This window comes from Pectinophora gossypiella, chromosome 8 (assembly GCF_024362695.1).
Source record: "Pectinophora gossypiella chromosome 8, ilPecGoss1.1, whole genome shotgun sequence".
Lineage (NCBI taxonomy): Eukaryota > Metazoa > Arthropoda > Insecta > Lepidoptera > Gelechiidae > Pectinophora > Pectinophora gossypiella.
In genome coordinates, this window is record NC_065411.1 from 17,161,580 (window position 1) to 17,187,009 (window position 25,430).

The 25,430-nt window shown below is 36.1% G+C and overlaps 1 protein-coding gene and 1 long non-coding RNA gene across 2 annotated transcripts; one reads left to right on the forward strand and one right to left on the reverse strand.

Annotated features, from left to right (window-relative positions):
* Window positions 1-526: 526 nt before the first annotated feature.
* LOC126369304 (uncharacterized) lies at window positions 527-1,292 on the forward strand. Its single transcript, XR_007566683.1, has 3 exons — window positions 527-595; window positions 699-823; window positions 1,188-1,292. It is a non-coding gene; the product is annotated as an uncharacterized LOC126369304 (long non-coding RNA).
* Window positions 1,293-3,072: 1,780 nt separating this feature from the next.
* On the reverse strand, window positions 3,073-25,170 carry LOC126369247 (DNA-binding protein D-ETS-4-like). Its single transcript, XM_050013592.1, has 2 exons — window positions 24,197-25,170; window positions 3,073-5,573 (listed from the first exon to the last, which is right to left on the reverse strand). The coding sequence occupies exons 1-2, from the start codon at window positions 25,111-25,113 to the stop codon at window positions 5,336-5,338; spliced, it is 1,155 nt and encodes a 384-aa protein (XP_049869549.1). The 5' UTR covers window positions 25,114-25,170; the 3' UTR covers window positions 3,073-5,335.
* Window positions 25,171-25,430: the final 260 nt, after the last annotated feature.

Here is a 25,430-nt window from a genome sequence, read left to right on the forward strand (position 1 = left end):
CTACTGCTAGTAGTCGTATAACGACCTCCGTGGTCCAGTGGTTGAGCGTGGGGCTCACGATCCGGAGGTCCCGGGTTCGAATCCCGGTGGGGACATTCCACAAAAATTACTTTGTGATCCCTAGTTTGGTTAGGACATTACAGGCTGATCACCTGATTGTCCGAAAGTAAGATGATCCGTGCTTCGGAAGGCACGTTAAGCCATTCCCGGTTACTTTAGTGATGTAAGTATGTAGTCGTTACATGAGCCATGTCAGGGGCCTTTGGCGGCTCAATAGTAACCCTGACACCAGGGTTAATGAGGTTGGTAATCACCTCACAACCCACACGATAGAAGAAGAAGTAGTCGTATGATGTGACATGTGGCGCTACCCTAGCTCCATAGTTATTGACAAAACACACTTACAATGTAGTTTCAAACAACGTTTCTTTTTAAGCTGATGGCCTTGTCGCCAAAGCTAAATAAATTTAAAAAAAAAGTAGTTTCAAACCACACACAAATAATAGTGAAGTGAGGGTAGTTATATCCACAACATACTCGTAGTGACAATCGTTCGCCTCCACAGTCGCAGATACGCGGCCAAAACGTTGAAAAAGTAATTATGAATTGTTTATTTTATTAAACTATTATAAATCGAGTATGTGTAACGTGTGTGAATCGAGCAACGGAATTTTAAACACAGGTGTTGAATCCCTCAGGAGACGAATATAAACATGCGGGTGACCCTGAGCCCAGCGTCCACTAGTTGAAAGATAAGACAGGTGATGCCGTTCATGGTGGAAGTCGGGGACCAGATGTTGATCAACCTTAAGAAGAAACTTCAGTAAGTACATATTCTGTGCAACTTGACGGGAATTAAAATGTAGATACAGGTGACATCTGATAAAGATGTAAAGGCCCGAGATGATGATGATGATGAACCGTGGAGGGCACAGAAAAAATAGAGAGGGGATAAACAAAAGTTACTAAATCTACCAAATCTATCAACTTCTACTAAAACTATCAAATCTGTGTTCTATGAATCAAAATTATTTTCTCCAGTTGTAACCAACCCGATTTAAAACCATTGATGCATAATAAGTTAAGTCGAAGAGCCGTGGTAGCCCAGTTGATAGAACGCTTGACTCTAACTTTGAGCTCGCAGGCTCGAATCCCAGCATAGGCTTAAACCAATGATTTGTCCTCAGGATAACGGTTCGCGTTGTGTGAAGGGAAGGCGATGATATACTAATTGCTGTATCACGTGGACGTGAGTCCAGGACCAAAGACCCTCATCCCCGCCGGACCCTGGATTAAAGAGTGAGTAACTCCAATGCAAATTTTGTTACTCAAATACTTTTTAAACACACAATAAATGCCTGAAATATTAAGATAACTTTTTTGGTAGTCAAATAATTTGTATTAATATTAGTCTTATCAATGCGTGTGCATGTGAGTCACGCATGTAATATCCATTGGGTTATACAGGGTCTATACCCGGCTTAATACACGTGTGATTTAAACAGCGCCATCTGTAATATGGCAGAAAAACCTTTTTGTGTGAAGACACGCACGATATCACCTCGTAATGTTCAAAACAAATCTGTTATACGTCGTTGGCGTAATAGTTCCTATTCAATTTCTATAGATGGCGCACTGTGTGACACTTAATTTAAAGTATTCCTGAAAGCTTCAGTTAAAAACCTTTGAAATATTTATAACAAAAAGAAATAATACTTTGGCCAGCACTTTTTCAATATGTTACAAAGGGAAACCTCATCACTGTTTATCATAGATGTGGAGTGGGTATAATGATATTGAATTTAGGCTATTTATTAAGTCGTGCCCCATATTAGGTACTAGTGATATGTCATACCATAAAATACCTACCATGAGGAATGATTTCATCAGTTTTCTTTAGAAATTCCACATTTATTTACGTAATTACAGGCGTAATTAATTTAATGTCTTCGGGTTTTCCACTTGTGTCAGTCTACGCGTAAAATAGGTATAAAAATAAACCAAATATTACACCTACTACCGATATCTGAACTGAAACACTGAAGCACATAATAACGGGTTCTTACCGCGTTTAAATGGGGATATGTGCTTTAATTATGATAAAAACCGCGTAAACTTAAAACAATGTATGAAACACTGAAGTCAGTAAAACTAGGTTTTAAGAGTTGACACCATAGGCAACCGTCTTTCAGCGCTTATCTTTCATAATATGAGTCCATCGTTATAAAAATCATGGAAATCGGACCAAAAGAGGGGGTTTCCTTGCATCAGATGAGGTAGGTCTTATTTTTATACCATACCCATACAGTTGGGGTAAGCAACAATGGAATTCCACTTACTACGATCCTGACACTAATCCACTCTCATCAAAGTCTTCATGCATACTCGCCGTTTTAGAGTACTCTTGACATGTCATTTCTTCAAAAAATTCTGGATTTTATCGCGGTAAAAACGCGGTAAAAATTTTATCGCGGGAAAATTCTGGATTTTATACGTCTAGACCTTCCTTTTCCAAGTTTAATTTTTATATTAAGTCTTATTATGGTCGATTTGTAATGATAAAAAAAAGTTTTTGCCCTCAGAAGCCCACCAGGTCATCAGAAGCGATAGGATGCAATCCTTCACTCAACTTTCATGACTTTTACGTTTCGCTTTTCATCACTATTGACTGTAAATTGTAGTTCCTCTTATATTTTTAGGTTTATAGTGTCTATAGAGATCAAATCCCTTCTTCTATGGTTCAGACCACATCTGCCCATTACTGTGTATACGTCTCCTCTTACTCTTGCGACCTCATCAGATCCTGCATCTCTAATTATTTTACTAGTATTCTAGTTCAGAATTCATAATTATTTATTCAACTTAATTATCATAGATGAACTTGTTGAAGGTCAGTTTAATATTTTTGAGGAGAAGAATTTGCAAGAAACTGCAACAGCTACACATCTTTTAAATCAATTTGGGTATACATTACAAGTTATTCAATAGTTATATTAACTAGAGTTTTTTCAGCTGATATTTACTTCTTGACTTGAATAGAGCTTTAGTTTAAGTTCACGAATAAAACAATCATTTTTAGATTCACATTCATAAATCGTATAATTCTCTTGTTGTTTCACATAATTTCAGAAATATTACAATAATTGCGTTTGATTGCACATTACAACAGGATCTTATATCTAGGGAAAGAAATACGAAGTCACCTCTATATACCTCTACAGACTTTGATGTACAATGATGATGATGTACATGACATTGATGACAATTTCTATACAGAAACAGCAATGTGTAGAGGAAAGCAGTCTGTAGAGGCAGGTAGAGGTGTTATTATGAGAACAATGTCAACACTTATACTCTACAGTACTGGTAATATGCACCTTGTAACATTAAAAATGTAAATACGGGGACTTGACGAAACACAGAGCTCCATGGAAAAGTAAAAAGTTACAGGAATCTAACAACCACGACAAGTACCACATAGTTTCATTATCTAAAGAATTCAAAGACTCAATCAATGTAAACTTTGATTTTTGTCATAGTGACTAATTGTGATAACACACAAGTTTACGTATATCTTTAGTTTCTTAAACCTACAAACGTGTGAAGAGAGTTGATGGTTGTTTTACAAAATATAAAAGAATGTTCAAATATATGGAGCAATGTGTTTGCTGCCCCCTCTATTTAGCGCGGGGTTGTGACTCACATAGGTAACAATTTTTCTGTTTAAGGTAAACACTATGATTCTTGACGTCAATGTTATGAATCAGGAAAAAATACAAGCAACAGTAAAAACAGGAAAGAAAAAAGGACTCTTATAATATAGAAAAAATATTATGACATTTGCATAACGTAGAATAGTTGTAGTGAAATGGTAGTAGTTGTTTAAATAACAGTAGACTAGCTAGTCACAACTCCGCGTCTTTATATTTAATATACTTGTTCGTCAAATAATATTCTCGTTGCATTGTAAGACACAGTCTTTGTACTGATTGATTGGAAGTAGGTAAATAATAAAATCTTAAATAGTGGTAACTAGATTAGGCTAGAAATAATTCAAGTAATTTGTGATAAAACGTAACTACAAGTAACTGTGAAAGTAATCTTACTGTAAATCTTAAATATAGAGATGGTAAAAGAAAGATAGACTATAATACAGAAACGAGAAACACAATGATTCATAATTTATCTTACATCACAGCAATCGCCTGAGAGTCCAACTTAATGCTACATTATAATAAAATTGTCAAAAAATTACATTTTATTGTAACCTTATAACATATCTCTTTTGTCGAAACTAATCTTTGGCCTGCAGATCTTTTTTCTTGTCACTTTTATTGCACATTAAATTTGCGCCAATTTATCTTAATAATAACATTTTAACTAACACTGAGATGAGATTTTAAATAACAATGAAGAATTTGTCGACTCTAACCCACCACGTGAGCACGCGGACGTGGCAAATGAAATGAACTGAGAACGATGACGGTCTAAACACGAGGAAGAAAATTAAGTACATCAATTATACTTGAAACAGTATGGCATCTTCGACTTACCTAGACTTACTAACTTTGCAACTTATCTATAACTTACAGACATTAACATAAATAAAATCGGAATGTTCTTATTTGTTCAACTATTACTAATGTTCACTCTCATAAAAATGGTAACAACAATGAAAACATCAAAAATATTTTATCAAAAATTCGTAGTTCTACACCACGAGAGTCTCGTCGAGGGTAAAAACGATTCATAAAAAAATATGTACTTAAGAAATAATATGGACACTTCAACAAGGGTTTACAACCTTTAATTGACGGGACATGCCACAGAACATGTACGACAACCATCGATAAGTACTACCGAGCCAACACTGAGCCTATCCCTAGTCACACTCATAACATCCCAGACACCTAGCTAGCCGACGAGTCCTGCTATCGCCGCAATGCTCCGTATTGCACATTACACCATGTCCAAAATACTTGATTTAAGTAACTAAATACTATTCTACTAGTATATCATTGGCAATATGTATATCTTGTTACACCCTGTTAATGTTGCCAAATGTGAGCAATAAATACATTGAATATCAACAAAATAGTCACGGTGATAATATTTTTTTCAGTTCAGTTTTGGCACTTCACCTTGAGCAACGTCTAATCACCTGGAGTCAGCGATAGCTTTCAGGACCTCAAATCGTTACATCTAACATACCCTCTTCAGAATCGACATCATATTCCAAACATTAACTATCTACTAATTAACCTATCTTCGTTACATTCGCACTCGTTACCAACCGTCTTATGAGCGAGATTTCAACAGACTATAATTATTTAAACTAGGAGTACATTTCGTAGCTATCTAATTCTGATTTGACTTTGATGAAGTTGGGGTTGTCGGTCTTGAAGTCGGGGCCCTTGACGCCGAACTGGTAGACGAGGCGCGCGGTGGGCACGGACACCAGCACGTTCTGCCGGTAGTGGTACCGCATGGCTCTGCTGAACTTCTCGAAGGTCATGTTGTCGTTCTGCTTCAGCTTGCCCCACAGCTTGGCTACTTCGTCTGGTTTCACAAACCTGGAAACAAGGAGAAAGAAATTAAATATTTGATACATATAACCGGGTAAAAAATATGTTGAGAATATCACCCTAAAAGATGAAATGAAATGAAAATGAAAATTTTACAATAAAGCCTTAATTACTGATGGATTGAAGATCACGATGTAAATAGGGATTTAAAGGAATGTTACGTGTTAATAATTATATTATGCTATTGCAGTGTCATACTCATAGTAGTACAACTATTCTAGGAAGGGGTCTAAGAAATACTATTGATGCACGATTGACGACCTAATGACAGCTTTGTTCGTTACAATGTATGCGTTGTCGTTGTAGAGTAAACGACTGTGGCCTTGCATGCTGCACTGCGGTCGACATTTCGCTGACTTCATGGCTCTCATACTTGCGAAAATATACAAACTTAATTTTAACGGCTTCTTTTCTTACATTTCTTTGCAATACCATTTCTACTTAGATCATTAGACAATTGTACGATATTGTATAACTAAGGTCACTTTCAGTTACGATTGCTTTTTCTAAGACAATTTATTTTCTTATGGCTATTGCTTCAGTCGCAAGGTCTGCATGCTCACAGTCAGGCGAGGTCGCCTCGCGAACTAACTGTACCGCTTCAGTTCCAATTATAATAATTTCTATAAGTTTTGAATATTTCGTCAGAGAAACATCTAACCTTTCCAATCAATCAACTAATTTTAGAACTTTGTCATCTTTAATAATTCCTGTCTTAATTGTCTCCAGAATTTTTACAATAGCTCGTCTGAAATGAATTACGTTCAACAAAAGTAAAAAATGGCTTATAATGATAGTCTCATCAAATCACGTTTACAATTCTAAAACTGTATAGAATGCTGCTATACTAGTACTTGTAGGCAAAAACAGCAGCTAGCATACCATACCACTCCCGACCATCGGATCGCGAGTTATATCGACATAAAATTACTGCAAACAAGTCAAGTTCACCAAGACACTAATAATACGACTCGTCATGTAATTAAGTACTCATTAAGTGAATTCTCAGCCTTAGTTGGAGCATAAACATAACATAAACTATACATACAATGTTGGTATATAGGTACACTGTAACTAAACACATAACGATGTTGACTGGTGTAACTTCTATGCACTTATGTTGGCTATAAAATTGAACTGGTGACTGTGAAACCTTAAAAGGCTGGTTAGGTAATGTGTTAATAATAATAAAAAACTGTATTTAGTTTAATATTGATTGTTATTCGAGAAGTATTATCAACTTCAGAAGTTCTTATTTTCGCAGCACACGAAGTCGAAAAGTATTCAACAATTTCAATTACTGATTTGGCAACTACGGACACAGCATTTAGTCTCTCGTGTTCACCAAAGGATCAAATTCAAACTTTAATTGCAAGCAAAGCAAGTTGCGCTAACGAGTGCAGTACCATCGGTGTCAAGTTCTCAACAGTGTCCAGATAATTGTGATCAGAGTCAAGGATGTCTTGTCCGACGATTATCGACAAACGTGACAGACGGACGAACAATATAAATATAAAACGCATATAACGTAGAGTATGGCTAGATGCGTTGAGAGCTCATATTGACCGTGGCCTGAGATTATCTTTAGTATATTTATCGATATGCTTTATCTGGTTTTTGTATACCTAAGGTGAAGACTCCGCAAAACTGCGATACAGCAACAGAGCATAGTTTTTACACAAATTGATTGGCCTTGATTGGATGCCCTTGAAAATGACTAGAGATGATGACTTTATCTTTCGATAACTATGTAACAATTATGCCATCCAAGAACTAGTTGACACTTCTAGCATTAACAAAACGAGATGCGTTAGAAAGGTACAGTTATTTGTAACTACAGACGACGTGAATCTTATCGCTAAAGACTGATACTTTGAGCCTTCAGTTTCTGTTTATTGCCAGTTAATACAACATCTAGCCGTGGCATTGGCAACGTGGCGTGCAGCGTGTCGTTTTTTCTCGGCGGTCGTCTGCGATAATTGCGTTTTTACAGTCGTCGGCCGGCGCGCGCGCATCCTGATCGATTGCCACACGGCTTCAATGGCCATCGCCGCTCAATAGATCGTTTGTTTCCGATTGCTCAGCTCACGTGCTCAATATACAATGCTTTATGCAAATGTTTCATGAAATTGTAGTTCAGTTGTAAATATTTCCGATGAAGTTATCAGAAAGAATCGACACGTTTGGAATTTACAAATGTCTTTGTTTGCTTTCTTATTTTAAGTTGTTGTTAAATATAGGAGTGTTTTTCTAAGCAATGTTTGTACATTTGTTCTTGCAAAATGGTCGAGAAGTTTCATTATAAAACTAATAATAATATTTGAAGTGGTACTTGTTGTTCACGGTCACAAGACAAAGTTATCGTTTCATTATGATCTTTTATGAAATCGAACGATCACATGACAATTGGACTTTGTCTTCTCAACTGAGCAGAGCAGTCAAGACGTATATGACCCCAAAGTTCACAACTAGATCACTTAACATAAACAGGTCCTAAACCGACAAAACATAAGAATCCTTGACAAAAAAGAGACAAAATGTCGTGAATCCTGTTGTGTTAATGTAACATTAACCTTAGTGCGTGGTGATTCATTCGAATTTGGATGCCTGGTGCGTGCGAGGCTGGTGCGTGGCCTTGCGTGGTATCACCATCAGGTGGGCCAAGGATCTGACCCTACGTGACAGGAGTACCACATCACCACCGACTATAGAGTTCACATTCCTCACATTTCTTGGCAAAAGCTTTCTCTGCTGCAATTATTTGTTACTCTCAATTCTCAATAATTTATTTTTCTCTGTTCGATTTTTAAAATAATTCGCGGGGTACCAAAAAATGCTAATGAAAATCAATAAACATAATGAAAATCTGATGTCTTTATCATCGTAACTGTTCTAGCTATCATAGCTAGAACTGTCCAGCAATAAATGGGTAATACCATAACAGCTGCAAATTACCTTTTCTGACGACGTGTGACTCTGCCCAAAGTTATAAAGATGTCTCTTTAATATCAAAGTGAACTTACAAAGTTACTTTATGACACCTAGATAAACCATATTCCATATACATTAGTATATTCATTGTAATGTTGGAATAACTATTTACATAAGTACATTAGGTGTGGGTAGCATAATGGATTGTGTATGCACCTTGCACGCACAAACGTATTTTATATTTTTTAAAGCAGTGACGTCATTCCTTGATGGTGATGACCAGATCCATTTAGTAGCAATAACTTAATTATTAGTAATTATTTAGACACAAATTAGATACACATCCATCACACATAATATTAATGAGAATTAAATGACTTTTCGTAAACGGTACTGTAACTTTAATCTTCATTTTAAATGAATAATGTTATTATATTTTTATTACTTGGAATATACAGCAAGAAATTACATAGAATACATAAAATTAAACTCGGATTTGTAACTATTAGTCATGAATATTACTTAAAAGATTTGTGACAATGCATGATAATATTTATTATTAAATGTAATGATCAAAATGATAATAAATTATTTAGTTGTTGCATGGTACGTTTCACAATTTATGGATCTCCTACCCTAGGGATCGATGGAAGCAGATGTTATCGCAATAAGATAATAAATTAATTCAGAGAAGTGTTAATTTCATAAAGTATAAACAAACTAATAATAATTTCTCATTTAAAAATATTAGCTTCATTTTGCACTAGTTGCTACCCTACACTGAATGTTATCGTTGAATATAACGTTTAAGCCCTTTTCATCATCATCATCACATTAGCATTATCTCTCCCCCCCCCCCCTCCCCGTGTAAGGGATTTTCTCCTTTCTCCTTTTATATAATAAAAATAAAATAAAAAAAAAATAATTGTTTATTGTCATAGAAAAGATCGACACAACATTGGGTGCTACAGCTAGGACACACAAATGCTACAGAAGTATAACCCTGCTACCTGAACTAGGAGACCTGTATCTCAGGGAGCAGTGTTCAGCAATTACATCTTTTATAACATCAGTTTAGGCAGACCATTGTTAAACTGAATTTATTTGACAATAAACTGTGCTTAAATAAGAACAAATAAACATGCATTTTGTATGTAAATTGGGTTTGTGTGTGTGTGTGTGTAATTGAAATATACTAAGTATTTTTTTGGATAACGTAGTATTTCTTAAAGTCTTGTTTAAGTTTTAAACCTATTTCTCATTCAAGGCATAAGTTAAGTACCAATTAAACAATGTCATGACTACAAGTATAAATAGGCACGCTTGCTAGGTCGTTCCTCGGCATTGATCATCGATGATCTGGAATCATCGCGGTCTCAGCCGCTGTCAATGATCTGCCGTGCACTGAATATCGATTGGGGATCATGACCCCCTCGTCATACGATGTGATGATTGTGGTGTCATCAAACGGATTACCATTGGCTGTTATAGTTAACGGTGCTTTTACAAAATAGTGGAAGTGGATAAATTGACTTTATTATGTTACAACTCTACCTTTATGTAGTTATGACATATTAAATATAAAAAAATTAGATAACATTTCTTTTTAGGATTATTTTATTTTATAAAAAATTAAATTATATATAACCATCAGTATTGGCCAAAAAATCATAAATGCCAACATTGCCTACAGTAAAAAGTTTTTACTTAAAACACGATTATTTTCATGACTATAGGTACAATGATAATCGTACAATCCTAGCATCCACAGTCTAGAAAGATAAGTGGATATGTGCGCAAAAACGCGGTCATTTTCTTCAATAATTAAGTATATTATACTTTTTATATTTTTTTTATGTTCCTAGGTTTCACAGTCCACAAAGATGAGTAGGTAAAGTACATACATGTACATATAGATGGCAAAGTACACGACCTCGTTACAGTCCATTTGTAAGCAACCGGTGGCGATGACATAAGTGGCGGCTTATCAAGAGGTTCGCCTTGTCCAGCGATGGAGTTATTATTATTATTATTACACCAATCTGCTCGTACATTTGCATGTTAGTATGTGTTGATGTTGTATATACAGGCTGTATACTGACAGTTGCTTGTTATTAAAGAGAGCTCATCAAAAGTGTCATTTTTAACTACATAATGGTACATAGAGTATTCATAGATTTATTAGGCTGCACCTACAACGATGAAGTTGTACCTAATTTTCTGATTGATTCTGATATCACATGTTGTATCTAATGGATTCTGATATCACATGTTCAGAAAACGAGACCTCTCATACCAAACCTGTTAAAAACGTGCATACTCGTATATAAAGTAAAAGAAACACCAACATAAGGCCTTACAAAAAACTTGTTTACGAAAGTTGGCACGTTTCGCGATCCGGGCACGGGGGCCGCGGGGGACACAGGGGGCATAGAGGGGCGGGGTTGAGCGCGCGGGGGGGTGTTATGGTTGCAACAGGTTCGCTGTAGCTATACACATTACACTACACATACATTATGTATGTGGGTATGTCTGTGCGTCACTGACAGGTCAACGCAAACAAACACTTTAAAAAACGATTTCCTTTTTTTTGAAACCTGTCTGTGGCTGGAGATATAAAAAAAAATTGGCTCGGACTTATTGGCTGAACGAACCAAGCGTCTCTCCAAACAACAATTGCTAGGAGTTTAATTCCACATGAAGACATTTTGTTGACTTTTGACTACATTCATATTATGCGGCTTCTTATTTGACTTTTGAAACATTATTTATGTATAAAAATACTAATAAAGAATATACAAATTTAATTTTATAAGTTATACGTATCGGAGCGACTTGGGGGAGGTCTTTACCCTGTAGTGGGATTAAGTGGGCTGGTAAGCTAGCTAGGCTAAGTTATAAGTAGTTCGGTGCTTTTCCATGGCGACTGTATATAAAATATTACTTTTTCCTGTTTTTAATAATGGATCAGATACAGAATCATAGCAGAAGTATTTATTAATTTTCTAAAACTGTGACATCGACAGACACACAAAACTTCAAACAATTACACAATGATTACACATATTCACACAAACATTCACACTCACCAATTTGCAGCAGGTTTGTTTCTTTCTTTCTTTGCAGTTAAATGCTAGTTATTATTATAATTATTCTAATTAATCTTTATATTTCACTTTCCGCTTTATAAAATTTAATTTGTCAAACTTTGTAATTGGCTAGTATAAGATTTTTAACATCGCAACTTTAATTAAGATTATTATAAACTGTAAAGTTTGCAATAAACGATTAAATAAATAAAAATTAACGTCCTAAAGCCGAGATTTCCTTAATATAAATCATCGTTACTTTACCTAACTGAAGTTATAAAAACTTGTTTAGTTAGAAAGCAGGTGTTGAAATGTTCCAGTTTGTTATCAGTCAACAGTTTCTCTATCTACAACTACAAAGATAAAGGGAATTGCAGTTCTTTGTCTAACTACTTTCTAAGTTGAAATGTTGAAAGAGAGTAACTATAAAGTTACATTATGTATTATCCATTGAGCATTTATAAATCCTTTCAGATGTTATTTGTTAGTTAAGAATCCATTTGTTATAATGTTACATGCAATTTCAATTAATTCAGATGTAACATAATTATACACCGCATAATTAAATAAACAGTAGGTATGCATTTATTAACTTTTAAGTGAAGCTTTAGTTCTAACTTTGTAAATAGGTATTTAGTTTTAACTTCTGTGTATCCCAACAAGAAATAGGCGGGTTCTTACGTATACGTACATGTTACGAACCAAAATCACGTTATCTAAAAAAGATACTGTTTTTGTGACCGGTTTGGTTTCATAGGTAAATATCTAATGATGACGATAATCTACCACCTGTGGTTGTTGCCATAGTGACTAGTTTTAATACCTTTATCAACAAATGACCACTGTTCTTGATTTGCGAACCGCAAATGCTAAAAAATTGAATTTGAATTTTGAATCATCTTTTCATTGCCATATATCACGTGACCAAAAGGAGTTTTATACGTTTATATTTTAAATCTGATTTGTTTGTGAAGCAAGTTTTGTACATTATAATTCATACTGGGTGCGAGTTTAGTGTTCACGAGGTTCGAACAGCTCGTGTTGACATGGTGTTTCACAACTTTTGGCAAAAACTTCGCAGTTCACGTGACTTCAATACCTTATTGTACCTACAACCTCCAATTTGACTAACCCTCTAACGAATTCGTTAAATAATCTATTAATATGCATTGCTTATTAGGTCCCACACAACATATTTAAAATACCCGACCTTGACCGTTTGACTGTATAAGAAGCAAAAGAAAACATTACAAGTATAGGTACACAGAAGTACATAAAAGGTATTCATTTAAACAGATTTTATTGATGTATTGTTTGTTAATTTGCAAAAACAGTTTAAATAATGACGAGTACAGTTAAACCAGCAATGTCCTTGATAGATACGGGTACCAAAATTACACAATAATTCAAGGTCATATTACGATTTATAACAATGACAATACATATTAGTAGGTACAAAGTTTCTTTTTATAAACGTATAAAATGTAAACAATGGGATTATTGAACTTTCATTTAAGAACCAAGTTTTGTTAACATGTCATGAAGTGTTGTACATTAATTAACATAAATTAACAAGTATTATCACCACTATACCTGATCAAAAACTCCCGCGCAAGATTTCTACAGAATTAATATAATGCATGTAAATATAAGCAAATTTTATTCACTAGTGTTAAAATACGTTTGATATGCACCTTTTGTATATTAATGGCGGTTTGGAGTTACGTTTATGACGTGCTATGACGTCAGCAAGAGACGGTGGTTCTACGATTCTGCCATACACAAAACGTCTACGAAATCTGAATTTGAGAACAAAATCTGTATTAGTTTAGCTACATACTTACTATGTTAACTGTGTATATAACTATATAGTTATATAACTATATATATAGGTATACTGTGTATAGTTATATGACTATATAATTCATACGTCCATGGCGTCCATGTATTACTAAGATGCTGGAGATACCTAGGACCAATACCAATTTTGGCTTTCACTCATTTTCCGTCCGTGCAGCCATGCTCTGGAATAGGCTGCCGAGGGTAGTTCAGGAGAGTTCCTCTTACCTAATTTTTAAGAAGAGAGTCAAAGAGCACTTTTTATCCATAGAGTATTCGTAGTCTAAGTATATTGTTATATATATAATAGGTATGTATGTAGGTATAGTATATTTTATATGTGTATATATTTATAGAGGTTTAGTTTGTGTATATATATTTTTTAAACGGTTTTATATGTAGATATAATTATTATAATGTATTTAATATATTGCACCTCTTTTTATTCTTCCGCAGTTACTCTAATACTACCTCTAGGTTGGCTGGAAGAGATCTCTCTTAGAGATAAGTCCACCCTTGTAAACGTCCATTTCTTGTTTGTGCTGTAACTAGTTGTTAAGTGCAATAAAGTATATTTATTATATACACAGTTAACTCGATAGATGCTTGGATATCCAAGCAACAATAACAATCATTGCATCACACTGCTAGAGTTGTCAATTCTCCGTACTACTATCATAATCGTGATGTAAAAAAATCATTAATCGGTGCAATTTTATTACGGCAAAAAATTATTGTAATTGTAACTGTAGTAAAATAGTAATAGAGTACTACTACAGTTATATTTTCAGGATATATTACATGAAGCAATATTCTTTTAGGACAACAACATCTGATATCGAACAAATACATAGATTGCAAAGAGTTAAGCCCTGCAGAGAAACAGAACGAAATACTAACACTAGAAATAGGAAAACTTCACGCAACATCATGATCTGCCTAGTCAAATTGACTGTAGTAAAGTTTTTTTTAAACGAGTGGTTATTTCTAAAGCTTATTGTGTATTCAATAGGTATTTTACGTAACAATAAAATCTAGAAAGGAATCGTCTGCCTGATCAATATACGAAACGAGACAATGATTGGTGAACTGAGCAGTGACTGTAGCATTATTTAATCTGTGGTTCCGGCTGGCGTGGGCAAGCGCATTCTTGGCAGAGATCGGCGCATAAAACTTGCGCGTGAGTTCACAAGACTGTAGAACTGATAATGTTTGACTTTTGTGATGAGAGATGTTTCTTTGAAACAATACCATTTCGGTACAATACTGAAATATAAAGGCGACCCTGAAAATCTACTTGAAAGTCATTGGTCTGATGTGATAATATATTATACATATACAAATTAACTACAAGACACACACTCTCTCTCTCTCTCTCTCTCTCCTTGGCATTTATTAACTACAAGACACGATTATTAATATAGACTTTTCTCCCAATTAAATATGAGTCACTTTTTGCAAATAACCTTTGTGAGCGATCCCTTCAAAAGTTTATTATTACCAACAAAAGTCTGTAATTAAATCAATAACTTGTTCAGCATAATGCCTTGCACAATCTAATTGTAAGAGTTCTTCCTCCGTATCATTATTTAATGTCCACCGAAAGGCTTTCGCATCTCTTGTCTTTTTTTCCTTGACCTATTTTTGCACACTCGCAGCGCCAAAACCTCCATGTTATAAGGTCCTGACGGAGCTTTCTTTTTACGAAATTTTCTTTTTTCCATAAAAGATATTTTGGAAGAAAGTAACTTTTTCGGTGTCTCGTTTTACTACACGTTATATAAATTGACAATACATTTTATAAGATTGTTCGAAGAAATAATATTTAAGTGATACCTAATGTTTTTAGACAAGCGTTTCTCTCGATGCATGCGTAGGTAAAAATAGGTACACTCGAGAAGAAAGTTTCTTTAATACGGACATCTGTTTTTTTTTATTTAACGGTTCGTTGGCATTTAATTTTCCATGTCAACATTGTCATTTAAAAATATTATAAGTGATGTAGGTAGGTATACAGTAACAGTTAAATTTGAATTAGGAAAACTTATTATAGATTCGCCACGAATATAATTTAGCGGTTTTTTTTTCTAATCATTCACGCCAAATTCAGATTTAGTGATAAATTCTGATAAGTCGGTGTTTACAATTTTTTCCACGTTTTCCTCAGTGCCTCTCTGTCTAGCATACGGCGAAGAGCGGGAGAGAGATAGCTTGATCAGTGCAAACGGTATTTATACGGTGACCCGTATCTTGTACAGACATAGAGACGCGTTTACTTGCAGTTTTTGTATTTATTTTTTCATGAAATTATATTAATAGTTTCTAGACATCAATTTAGAGACCCAAAGAAACCAGATAGCAGCATCATCATTATAATTTAGTTTCTTTATCGTTTTCTTTTCAGTGTTGACAGAGACTTTCTAGGAATTGTTTTTGGTTGGAATGCATATCGAATGAATTGGGTTAAAAACAAGATTCGTCACACATAAACATGGATTACATTCAAATACGTGTTATATGTATAACACGCTTACAAGCGTAATATTGAGTCACCTCTGATGATAACCCTTCAATATAATATTTCTGATAAGATAATCAAACATGTGCTATCAAAATTCTGACGAAGTGTAATTATGTGTCTATAGATTTCTCCTACATGCGTGTTATGATATATTAATGTTGATATATGTAATGTTATCAATGCGAACACAACTTTATTCTCGTTTCATTAATGCTGGCACGAGTGGCGTCACATGGCCGTGTCGCAGGCACTGCGCGAAACCGTAACATCTGATAATTTGATGTAATTACATGTGTAATCAGATTAATTAAAAAATATACATCGGAAAACGTCTAGGAATATCTGATCCTATCTATGAAATAAATTAAAGCTAAGTAACAAGAAAAAAAGAAAGATGCCCAGATAAGATGGCGCGATTATTTTATTTATTGATACATTTATTGTCATGGAAACATAATGATCTTAATTTTGGAGGGACTAGACAGAGCTCGTACGGGACCGCGACTTGTGGAAAGACACAAGTGAGCCTTTACCCAGCAGTGGGATCAAAATCTAGTAATAATAATACCTAATAAGATGATTATTTCAAATTAGAGTCTGATAATTTTACTCTACTTTGAATTTAGATAGAATAGTAATTGGTTCTAAATTTCGTCACTGGCAACGGTAACCGTAATTTCGTACGTCAAAATCGTCTACCGCAATTATTCATCGTTGTACCACAATGACGTGCAGCATTCCAGCATTTCCAGCTGACTAAAAAATACTTAGTCATTTTAGCTGGAGTCTTGTTAGAGTAGCTGAAGTATAAAATGATTTTCCAATTAAAATAAATTCTACTAGTCGTTCTCGTAAAGCCGTATAGAGTAGCCAAGCTCCAGCACACGTCACACGTCGCAATGTGTGAGAGGGTGTGCACACACACACGTGTGTAGCAGTATGCGTGTGCGCCACGCAGTGTGTGTAGGTGCGCGGGGGAATCCCATCGTGCAAATAGTAGACGAATGATTAAAGCTGTGTTTATCAGTTTCGCAGACGGCCGTGAACTATAAGGCAACTCGTTTTAACACATTAATAATCCTGTTAATAGCCCACATGCATTTTTGATTCTTTTTAGTGTATACCATTATAAGAATTTTTGAAAATATCAACTTTATATTTCCAATGATGTATCAGTATAACGCTTGAAGTAAATGCGCAGTAGAATAAAATTATCGTAATTCAAGTATTTCTGATAATTATAGTTGGTTTAGAATTACATCTATAAAGTTAATTTGTAAAAATTGTTGTGTAAAAATACTTATACCTACCTACCAGGTGAGATTGTGTTCGAACGCAAAAGTAGCTGGTAAACGTCACTTCTAGGTGGAAGCGAAAAAAAAGAAAAAAGCAAAAAAAAAACAACATTTTATAAAAACTTAGGTAATCATTCCGCGAGCTTTTAAGTAATCAGATATAACGTGGGAGTAGTTTTTACATTTGTCTTTGACTAGGATATTACGAACAAGGTTCTTTTTTAAAACTTCAGTGTATAATTATAATCTGTTAACAGTTTTTTTCAGTTTATAAGACTCTAAATGAATTCATGTTAGGTTATTGGGCTCTATTTATGTGTCACAGGATTCAAATTAAATTCGTGTTGTATTCCAATTAGGCGATTTTTATATTGGTCTCGTGTTGGAATTACGTTACACTCATGTTGGAATTCTATCTTCAAATAGACTGCCTTAATTTACGACTACTAACAAAATAAATATACACAATTTGTTACCATCTCGTCCCACGTCTCACCTAAAAATACAACATATGCCGCTTTCCAACAATCTTCCTTATCACGCAAGTTTTATATACAAGCTATCCCTATTAGGGTAGACAGAGGCACAAATAGGCTAGATTCCAACTAGTCAAATCAGTTACTTTTTATTAAGCGTCAAAACACGAAATTACTATGGAACTTGTATTAAAAAGCACACTATGACGTCATAGAAAAACGTGTTAAAATGTCGGACTTATTATTACGTTTTTCTTGATTAAAATTCATATATAAGTTAAATAGAAAAAAGAAAATGTCTGTCGTTAATTTGAGATCTGTCTTTATTTAGTAATCAGAATTTCATAATTTATCTTGAACCTAGTACACGACCCAATTGTACGTCGTCAAGAGAGATCTGTGAGGGGGTGGGGGGTTAAAAAGGCTACATTAATGCAATTCATCTGAAAAAGGAACGTTCCAATTTGACATTTGCACATAATTATAATAAACTTTTTACACGAATTGCTTTGATATGGCCCCTTGTTATGTAAGAACTATCTTAGAACTATTTCGTTCTAAACTAAAGTACAACTACAAACCCAGCGCTTGCACCTGGAAATGACAGTTTACCAGCTAGTTTTGCGTTCGAACACAAATCTCACCTGGTAAGTGAAGATGTGGCCCAAGGTACGCTTACCTGGTAAATGCCTATTCACTATAGTTTCGAGGAAGAGTGAGCAGTAGTAGCTCATCGCCCATCATGTTGGAGTTGACACACTTTACATATGCGGCCTACTTAATGCCGTCTGAGAAAGCTACAATAAGTCACGTCAAAAATAATTGCTCATACAAGTACGTATGGATGTTAGTGACACCGTAATGACTGATTCAGACCATGATTCTGAGTTGATATCAAATTCATGAAATTTTTAGTGTTTTTTTTTATTATTTTCAGTTTCAATAAAATGCCACTTGATTTTAACTCATAGTCTAATTCATCTCTCAAAGTTTTCCTTACGATGTCAATAACACCCTGTATACAAACATTGAGTCCCAATGCTATTTCATTAGAAACATATCGCAGACGTTACGAGTATTTCTCTAAGACATAATCGTGCTTAAAATCAGACCCTGCGGCTTTTGTTCTAATTAAACAGTACCTTAATTTGTAATTAATGAATGAATGGCAATACTACGGCAAAGTTCTTTTTAATAAATGCCGTTAAATTTCATACCATTTATGATTCTCCATCAAATTGTTAAGAATAAAGAACTTTCCGGTATTCAGTATCATTACGTACCCTTTTCCTTTTTTCAATTTGTCCACCATTCTAATCCAAAATGACGAATCTCAGTTTCTAGAAAATAGGACACGTTTTCCATTAATCGATCGGAATCGTCTAGAGATATTTATATACTTAAAATTTCAAAAGAAAAATCTTATGTGTAAACTACAATAGATTGCTATAGTAAGAGATTTCGCAATTGTCAGCCGAGCGAAGTAATAAATACAAATGAATGTTATCAAAATAAATCAGTTTTATTGCTTCGAACTAGGGATGCATACTAATATTAAATCAAATCAATTTATTTACGAGAACACATAAAATACAAAAAGATGGTAAAATAATTTACATAACAATGTTGTGCAAAATAAATAAAGAAAAAAATAGATATCTTATTTGTAGAAGCGAGAATGTTGTAGAAATCGACTAGGAATTAGAAAGTATATAACGTAGACGTCGCTCTGAGTACCTAATGAATCTATAGATATGAAAAAATGTCACCTGCAAGTTATTTCTCAGCTGTGCTCACCCTTGTAGTTATTACAGGCGTGACTTAATACGTGTATTTATTCGTAAAGGTCAGATACAATGGTAAATAAATATGTAGAGAATGTTGATACTGTAATCCCTCCTGTATTGACACGTGTAGCCTGTACTCGTGGCGGTATCTCGCTTATATAAGGCAAAAAAATGTAGATAGCTAGTAAAATATAGCCTCCAGAAATAATGAACTAACTAACTAATTAGGCAAGCATTGTCTGCCCACGAGCAAACGCTAAACACGACAAAAACAAAAGGAGCTAAGAAAAATCCAACAAAGACAGTTGAGGCACCTCGCCACGGCACCCGGAAGGAGGGGACTTACTAATCAATATAATAGAGCCACTATGAAAAAAAAATGTATAAGTATATACGCACACAGCCTCCGTACACTCAACTCTGGGGCTTATGTACCCTATATAAGGTATATAACGGCACGCGTAAACGGTAGCACGAGGCTGCCCTAGTTATAAATAGATTTTCACGAAAAAGAAATGTTACAGGGACTTTGGTGCAAGCCCGCACAGAGCAGCCGCGGAGCGAGAACGCCAGATAAAATATATTCAAGTGAATTATTATCAATAACACGATAAGTACACCTACACAGGGAGTTTTTAATAAAAATACGCACTTAAACATTATTTTTTACCATTATAAGTGCCGCTGAAATTGCGGAAAATAATATTAATAGCACAATGCCTTCATGTCAAGTGGATTAACCCATAACGTAAATATAGACTTTTTATCACGTACTTTGTTTGTCCTGTATATGTTGTAGGTATAAGTGTATATAATAAATTATATATTATTGTTTTATGCGTTAATTAATTCTTGTATGTAATAATAGCGTACTAATTGGGCCGGCAAGTGAGCACGTAAACAAATGACTGTTTGGCGGCAAGGTCAAATGATTACGCTTATCTGCGGAACCCACCGCGCCTTATTGACCTCTCATTATTTTTTACACCCTAAACCGTAAAAAGTGCTCAATATTTTATGTCGCTCTAAATGGCAGACTACTCGATAACGTTAATGACTTTACATCAGTACCACCTAAACATTACGTTATAAAACAAATGAACTGTTCAAACCTGCGTAGGAAAATGAAAGAAAAAGTCTAAAAAGTCTCTTTGTTCTACAAGAAAATAAATACAAAACGATAAACATAAAACTCTAAAACCCGTCAACAATTAAAGAAGCATCTGAACATTCCCAACAACAAGAATCGACCGCCGTCTCTGTGTCAGAAACTACTCGTGTTCTAATTTCTCTGGACCACACTCACAGACGCAATTAAGTCGCGTACACGAGCTGTGGGAGGGGGGGCTTGCACGAGCCGACCCCCCGGGGGGAGAAAAAATGCGCGTGGAGCGAGAGAAAAAGAAAAACGCGGGAAGCGGAAACAAGTTCCCGCGACACGTGACTCGAGCTTCCCGGGCCCGTCGCCATGGCAACGCTAGGGCTGCCACGCGCCGACGCCTCACTCCACCACCTACTGTACGCTACGCATGGATTGTTTATCGTATGTTAGTACTATTGTTGCGCTATCCTACATTGCTAGTGTGGTTATGTTACATTTATATATCAATGTAGAAGCTTTAAGTGTGATTAGTTAGTTAAACTATTTTATTAAATAGTACTTATTCAAATAGGAGAATGACGTGGCTAATGAACTTTAAGTAACTATTATTACAACTACAGCCTCCATCCCACACGCGTTTAATACCTCGACCTTTCAACGTTAATTTATTTTTCATGAGAACAAAGAAAAATTTTATTAAATACTTTCACGGCACGGCCTTAAAAGATAAAAATATTTTTCTCAAGAAAAAAATAGCGATTGGAAAAAAGTTCTGTTCCACGTGTAACCGAAACGAAGGCGGGTAAAGTAACCGGAAGTGAGCGCGGCCTTGGGGTGCGTAGCAACGTGCCGAGCAAGAAAAAGAAAAAAAGAAAAATCTATAGTGCAGGGGCGTGCCGCCCTAGACGAGCCCTGCTGCCAGCTCCCAGCGCCCGGCTGCGTGCTACAGCCTTACATTATGTAATGCTGGCTTAAACTGATTGATATAATTACTACAAATTACACTCGTTCTTTTTCCCTATCGCCTTTGGAAGATTATCAACGAGTTTACTAAAGCATACTATAATCATAGCTACCTTTTTACGTTACGAGTAAATAATAGACTTTGTATATGTACATATCGGTTCATAGATTAGCTAGGTAAATTGTGGAGTAAGTACAGGGAGATATTTGTGTAAAGACATCATAGAAACCACGTAACTTGCCTTTTGGAAAAACCATATCAGTGTGATTTTCTTCAACAAAACCTCGATTTCTTTCGATTGATTTCAACCCCGAGTAAAAACTGAGACTACCTGGATTGAAACTCGTCTAGTCTAGTGCAAGGTTTTCTTAACAAAAACTTTTTTAAAAAGATTTTTTTAAGAACCTTACGTGGTTTTCACTTACGTATATGTTTATACGAACATTAAATCAAGATTTTTGAACATCAAAGACTCGTGTGGGTAATTGTACAAAAACCTACAATGGACTGTCTCGAACACGCGGTTGATGTTATGTATTTAAATTATTTCCGCACAATTTGTTATATGGTGAGTGATTGTTAATTATAATACAGACTAATTGTGTGATTTTATACCTAATTTATTAACTAAGAAGGGAAATGTGAATCGACCGAAACCAGGAATGTGTGTCAGGATCCTTAGCAAGTGGAAATTAGTGGTCTCTGCCTACCTCCCTGGGAAACAGAAGCGATCTTATACGATGGAGTATATAGAAGAAGCTCAATGGGAGCCATAGTAATGTAATGAACTAACATTTTAAGTTATATGATTTGTAACATTAAAAAAAAATCATTTAAAAGGTCATCTAGTCTTGAGTTAGCGAATTTCAACAAGTATTACAGAGTAGCAGGATGACGATAATTCGATGCTTCCGTCGATTAAATTTAAACTGAGACATATACCTACTCATCGACCCCATAGTTACAGAGATCCACACAAAAAACTTAAAATCGTGAGAATGCAAAAACCTTTTGGTGCAAAAATTCATAACAACAAATACAAAATCAGGTTTTGAAAACATAAGTACATCAAGTAAATACAAAGGTGTCTCGATTGAAAATATATATAACTACGTCGATAATTATAAAACACCATAATATGATAATAAACTTTTGTGGATAATTTTTGTTATGTAACTTTGCAAGAGTTGCGATAAGTATGTTTATATACAAAGACATATTTCTCGGAATATAAGAACCAATATGAAACCGGTTAGCGGAGGCGCCGCGGCGCGCTCGGCGACATAAAAACTGTATAGAATATAATAATCTATAATATGTAAACTACAACAATGTTCAGCACCCATAATGGTACCTGCACACGTAACTTCAGCCACTTATCTACCCGTCACCTGGATACCCGCCAACCAGACAATACTTCCCAATAACGTCTAAAACCAAGTTTATAACTTTTTGAATGGCTGAACTTGTAACGCTATCTTCGCCAACTCCGCGATCACCTGCGGTGGGTTAATTTAAATCTTATTGCTTATGAATACGAGGTATAGCTGGTGAACAATGAGTTGTGCCGCAGACGTGTGAACGATTAAACAAGGCCGAGCAGCCGGCAAGGTTAAGGCGAGTGATAAAAAACACAAGTTATGGCTCCAGCGGATTACCAAGTGAATCTCAGTACGACGAAACAACACTCCAAATTCGTCACATTCAGCTTTTTGTAAGTGACTTCTCCAAGGTTTTTTAATGACAAAAATTACGGATTTGTGTTCAGTGAATTATTACATTCGGTTGGTGGCACCTGATATGATAATATATAATATCGTTATTTGCATTACTGGTCAAGTGATTTGACCTTCGAATGAGACTTGTCCAATTCCTCTAAACTGACTTCGAATGTCAGTTGGCTTTGTTTGAGTGCAATAAAAATGACAAAGATAACATCAACAGATGTACCGATTACTGGAAATGATTGAAAATAATTTTATTCATAAATAGACCTTTGCCCATCGAGTTGTAGTCATCATTGGCCGAGCATTAGACGATAAAACGAGTAATAAAGGTCGGTTCACACAATCTGCATAGGTACAGCGACTGGTACCGGTCCACAATGACCCTGCAATGAGCTAATTACACGCGCGTCGCCTCCAATGATACCAACAGCTCGATTCAAACTTAATGTTTATTTAATTGCCCCCGAGCCGCGTCACACGTCGTCTGTGTACACATCAATCACACTCCTTCACACAAACCGGACCATCCATATCGGACAACACATTGTTTACATACAGCACACATGCCATAGATGCGAACATGTTAATCAAACCTGCGCGCGCTTCAATATTTGACGCTGTAACTATTATTAACCAACGTATACAACTATTACCTACACGGCGACTAGAACCTGTTGCCCACCTCAGTTGTCAATAGGTTAGCTGTAAAACAGTTTATTACTGCAAGTGCCACTCCACGTGCCTGCTACGTGATAAATAATGCATATACGAGCGAGATGCAGCCAATAAACGAGTCACGACAGCGCAGTTTTTGCAACACCCTCTTTGTTACCTGGAGGATAAGACTTATTAACTAAAGAAACAAATTGTGAACACTTACCTAAATTTCCCCTGTGAGTGGTCCTCCCATTTGATTATTCGTGGACAATACTCCGGATCCAGTAACAGGTTTCTAAGGAACTCCGGCACGGAGACACTTCGGGGACGCTTGCAGATCTTCTTGCCACTACCCTTCGGTCGTCCTGGAGGTCTCTTGAACATTTTCCTTTTGTCGTCCTCATCGCCAGACTTGCTGCCGTCGCTGCCGTAGCAGTACTCAGGGGAGGCGGTCTCTGATGAGCGGAACACATCCTCGGCGTCGTCACTGGAGTCGCACGCTGCTGTTAGGATGCTGTTCTCATTTACTGGTTTGTAATCTGCCGCGTACAGTCTGTTTTTGTGATCCAAAGAGTCTAAGTCTAGCACTGTTTGTACTGCATCCTGTGAATATGTTTCACTCTCTGCGTATCTAAGTACTGTGGATTGTCTGTACATCTCCTCTGTGAGTTGGTTCTGTAGTTTGTCGAATATGCTATCTCCTATTCTTCTGGTCAAGGCTGGGTCGACGCTGGGATGCGCGAGTCTCTGCACCAACTCTTCCCTCCTCATCCCTCTCAACATGTTGCCACTGATTCTGAAGTTGTAGTACGCGACATCTAGTTCTGTAAATCCCATGGACTGTGTGGTGTCAAGGATCCAGGCGGCGGTGTCGTCCTCGTTCCAGTTGCCGATCATCTTGTATCGCCAGTCCTCGCGGTGGCACTCGCGAGAGGTGACGAGGTTGTGGTACACATTGACACTGCCATCAATCTCCGGTTCGGTATAGGGATCGTAAGTCGGATTGGAGTAGTAGTTTCCGTAGATATAGGAAGCGGTGCCTTTTTTGAAGACTTGGAAGTCATCGAGGCGTGCGGGTGCCGGCGGGGCGGGGTACAGCTCGCACATGTTGGGGTCGTACGGACGCGCGTAATCGATCATGGTGCGACGCGGACGGGCGGCGCGGTCGGCGGCTCGCGGCGGAATGACTCGCTGGCTCGCGCGCCCCGCTTAATATCATTCACGCGACCAGTTCTTGTTTGTTTACAAGAGATGCGTTTGCTATCTTGGCAACTGCGTAGCCGCGCCACCGTCGTCGCCCGCCATGCCGCCCGCACTATCTGCGGTTTTTCTTTTCGAATCAGATTAGGGAGTCCGCTTTAGTGATAACGTGAAATGTTTTTGTTTACGTTCTCGTATTGTTACCTATACAGACCATATTCAAATCCAACAAATACATTCATGACGACATAATTAAA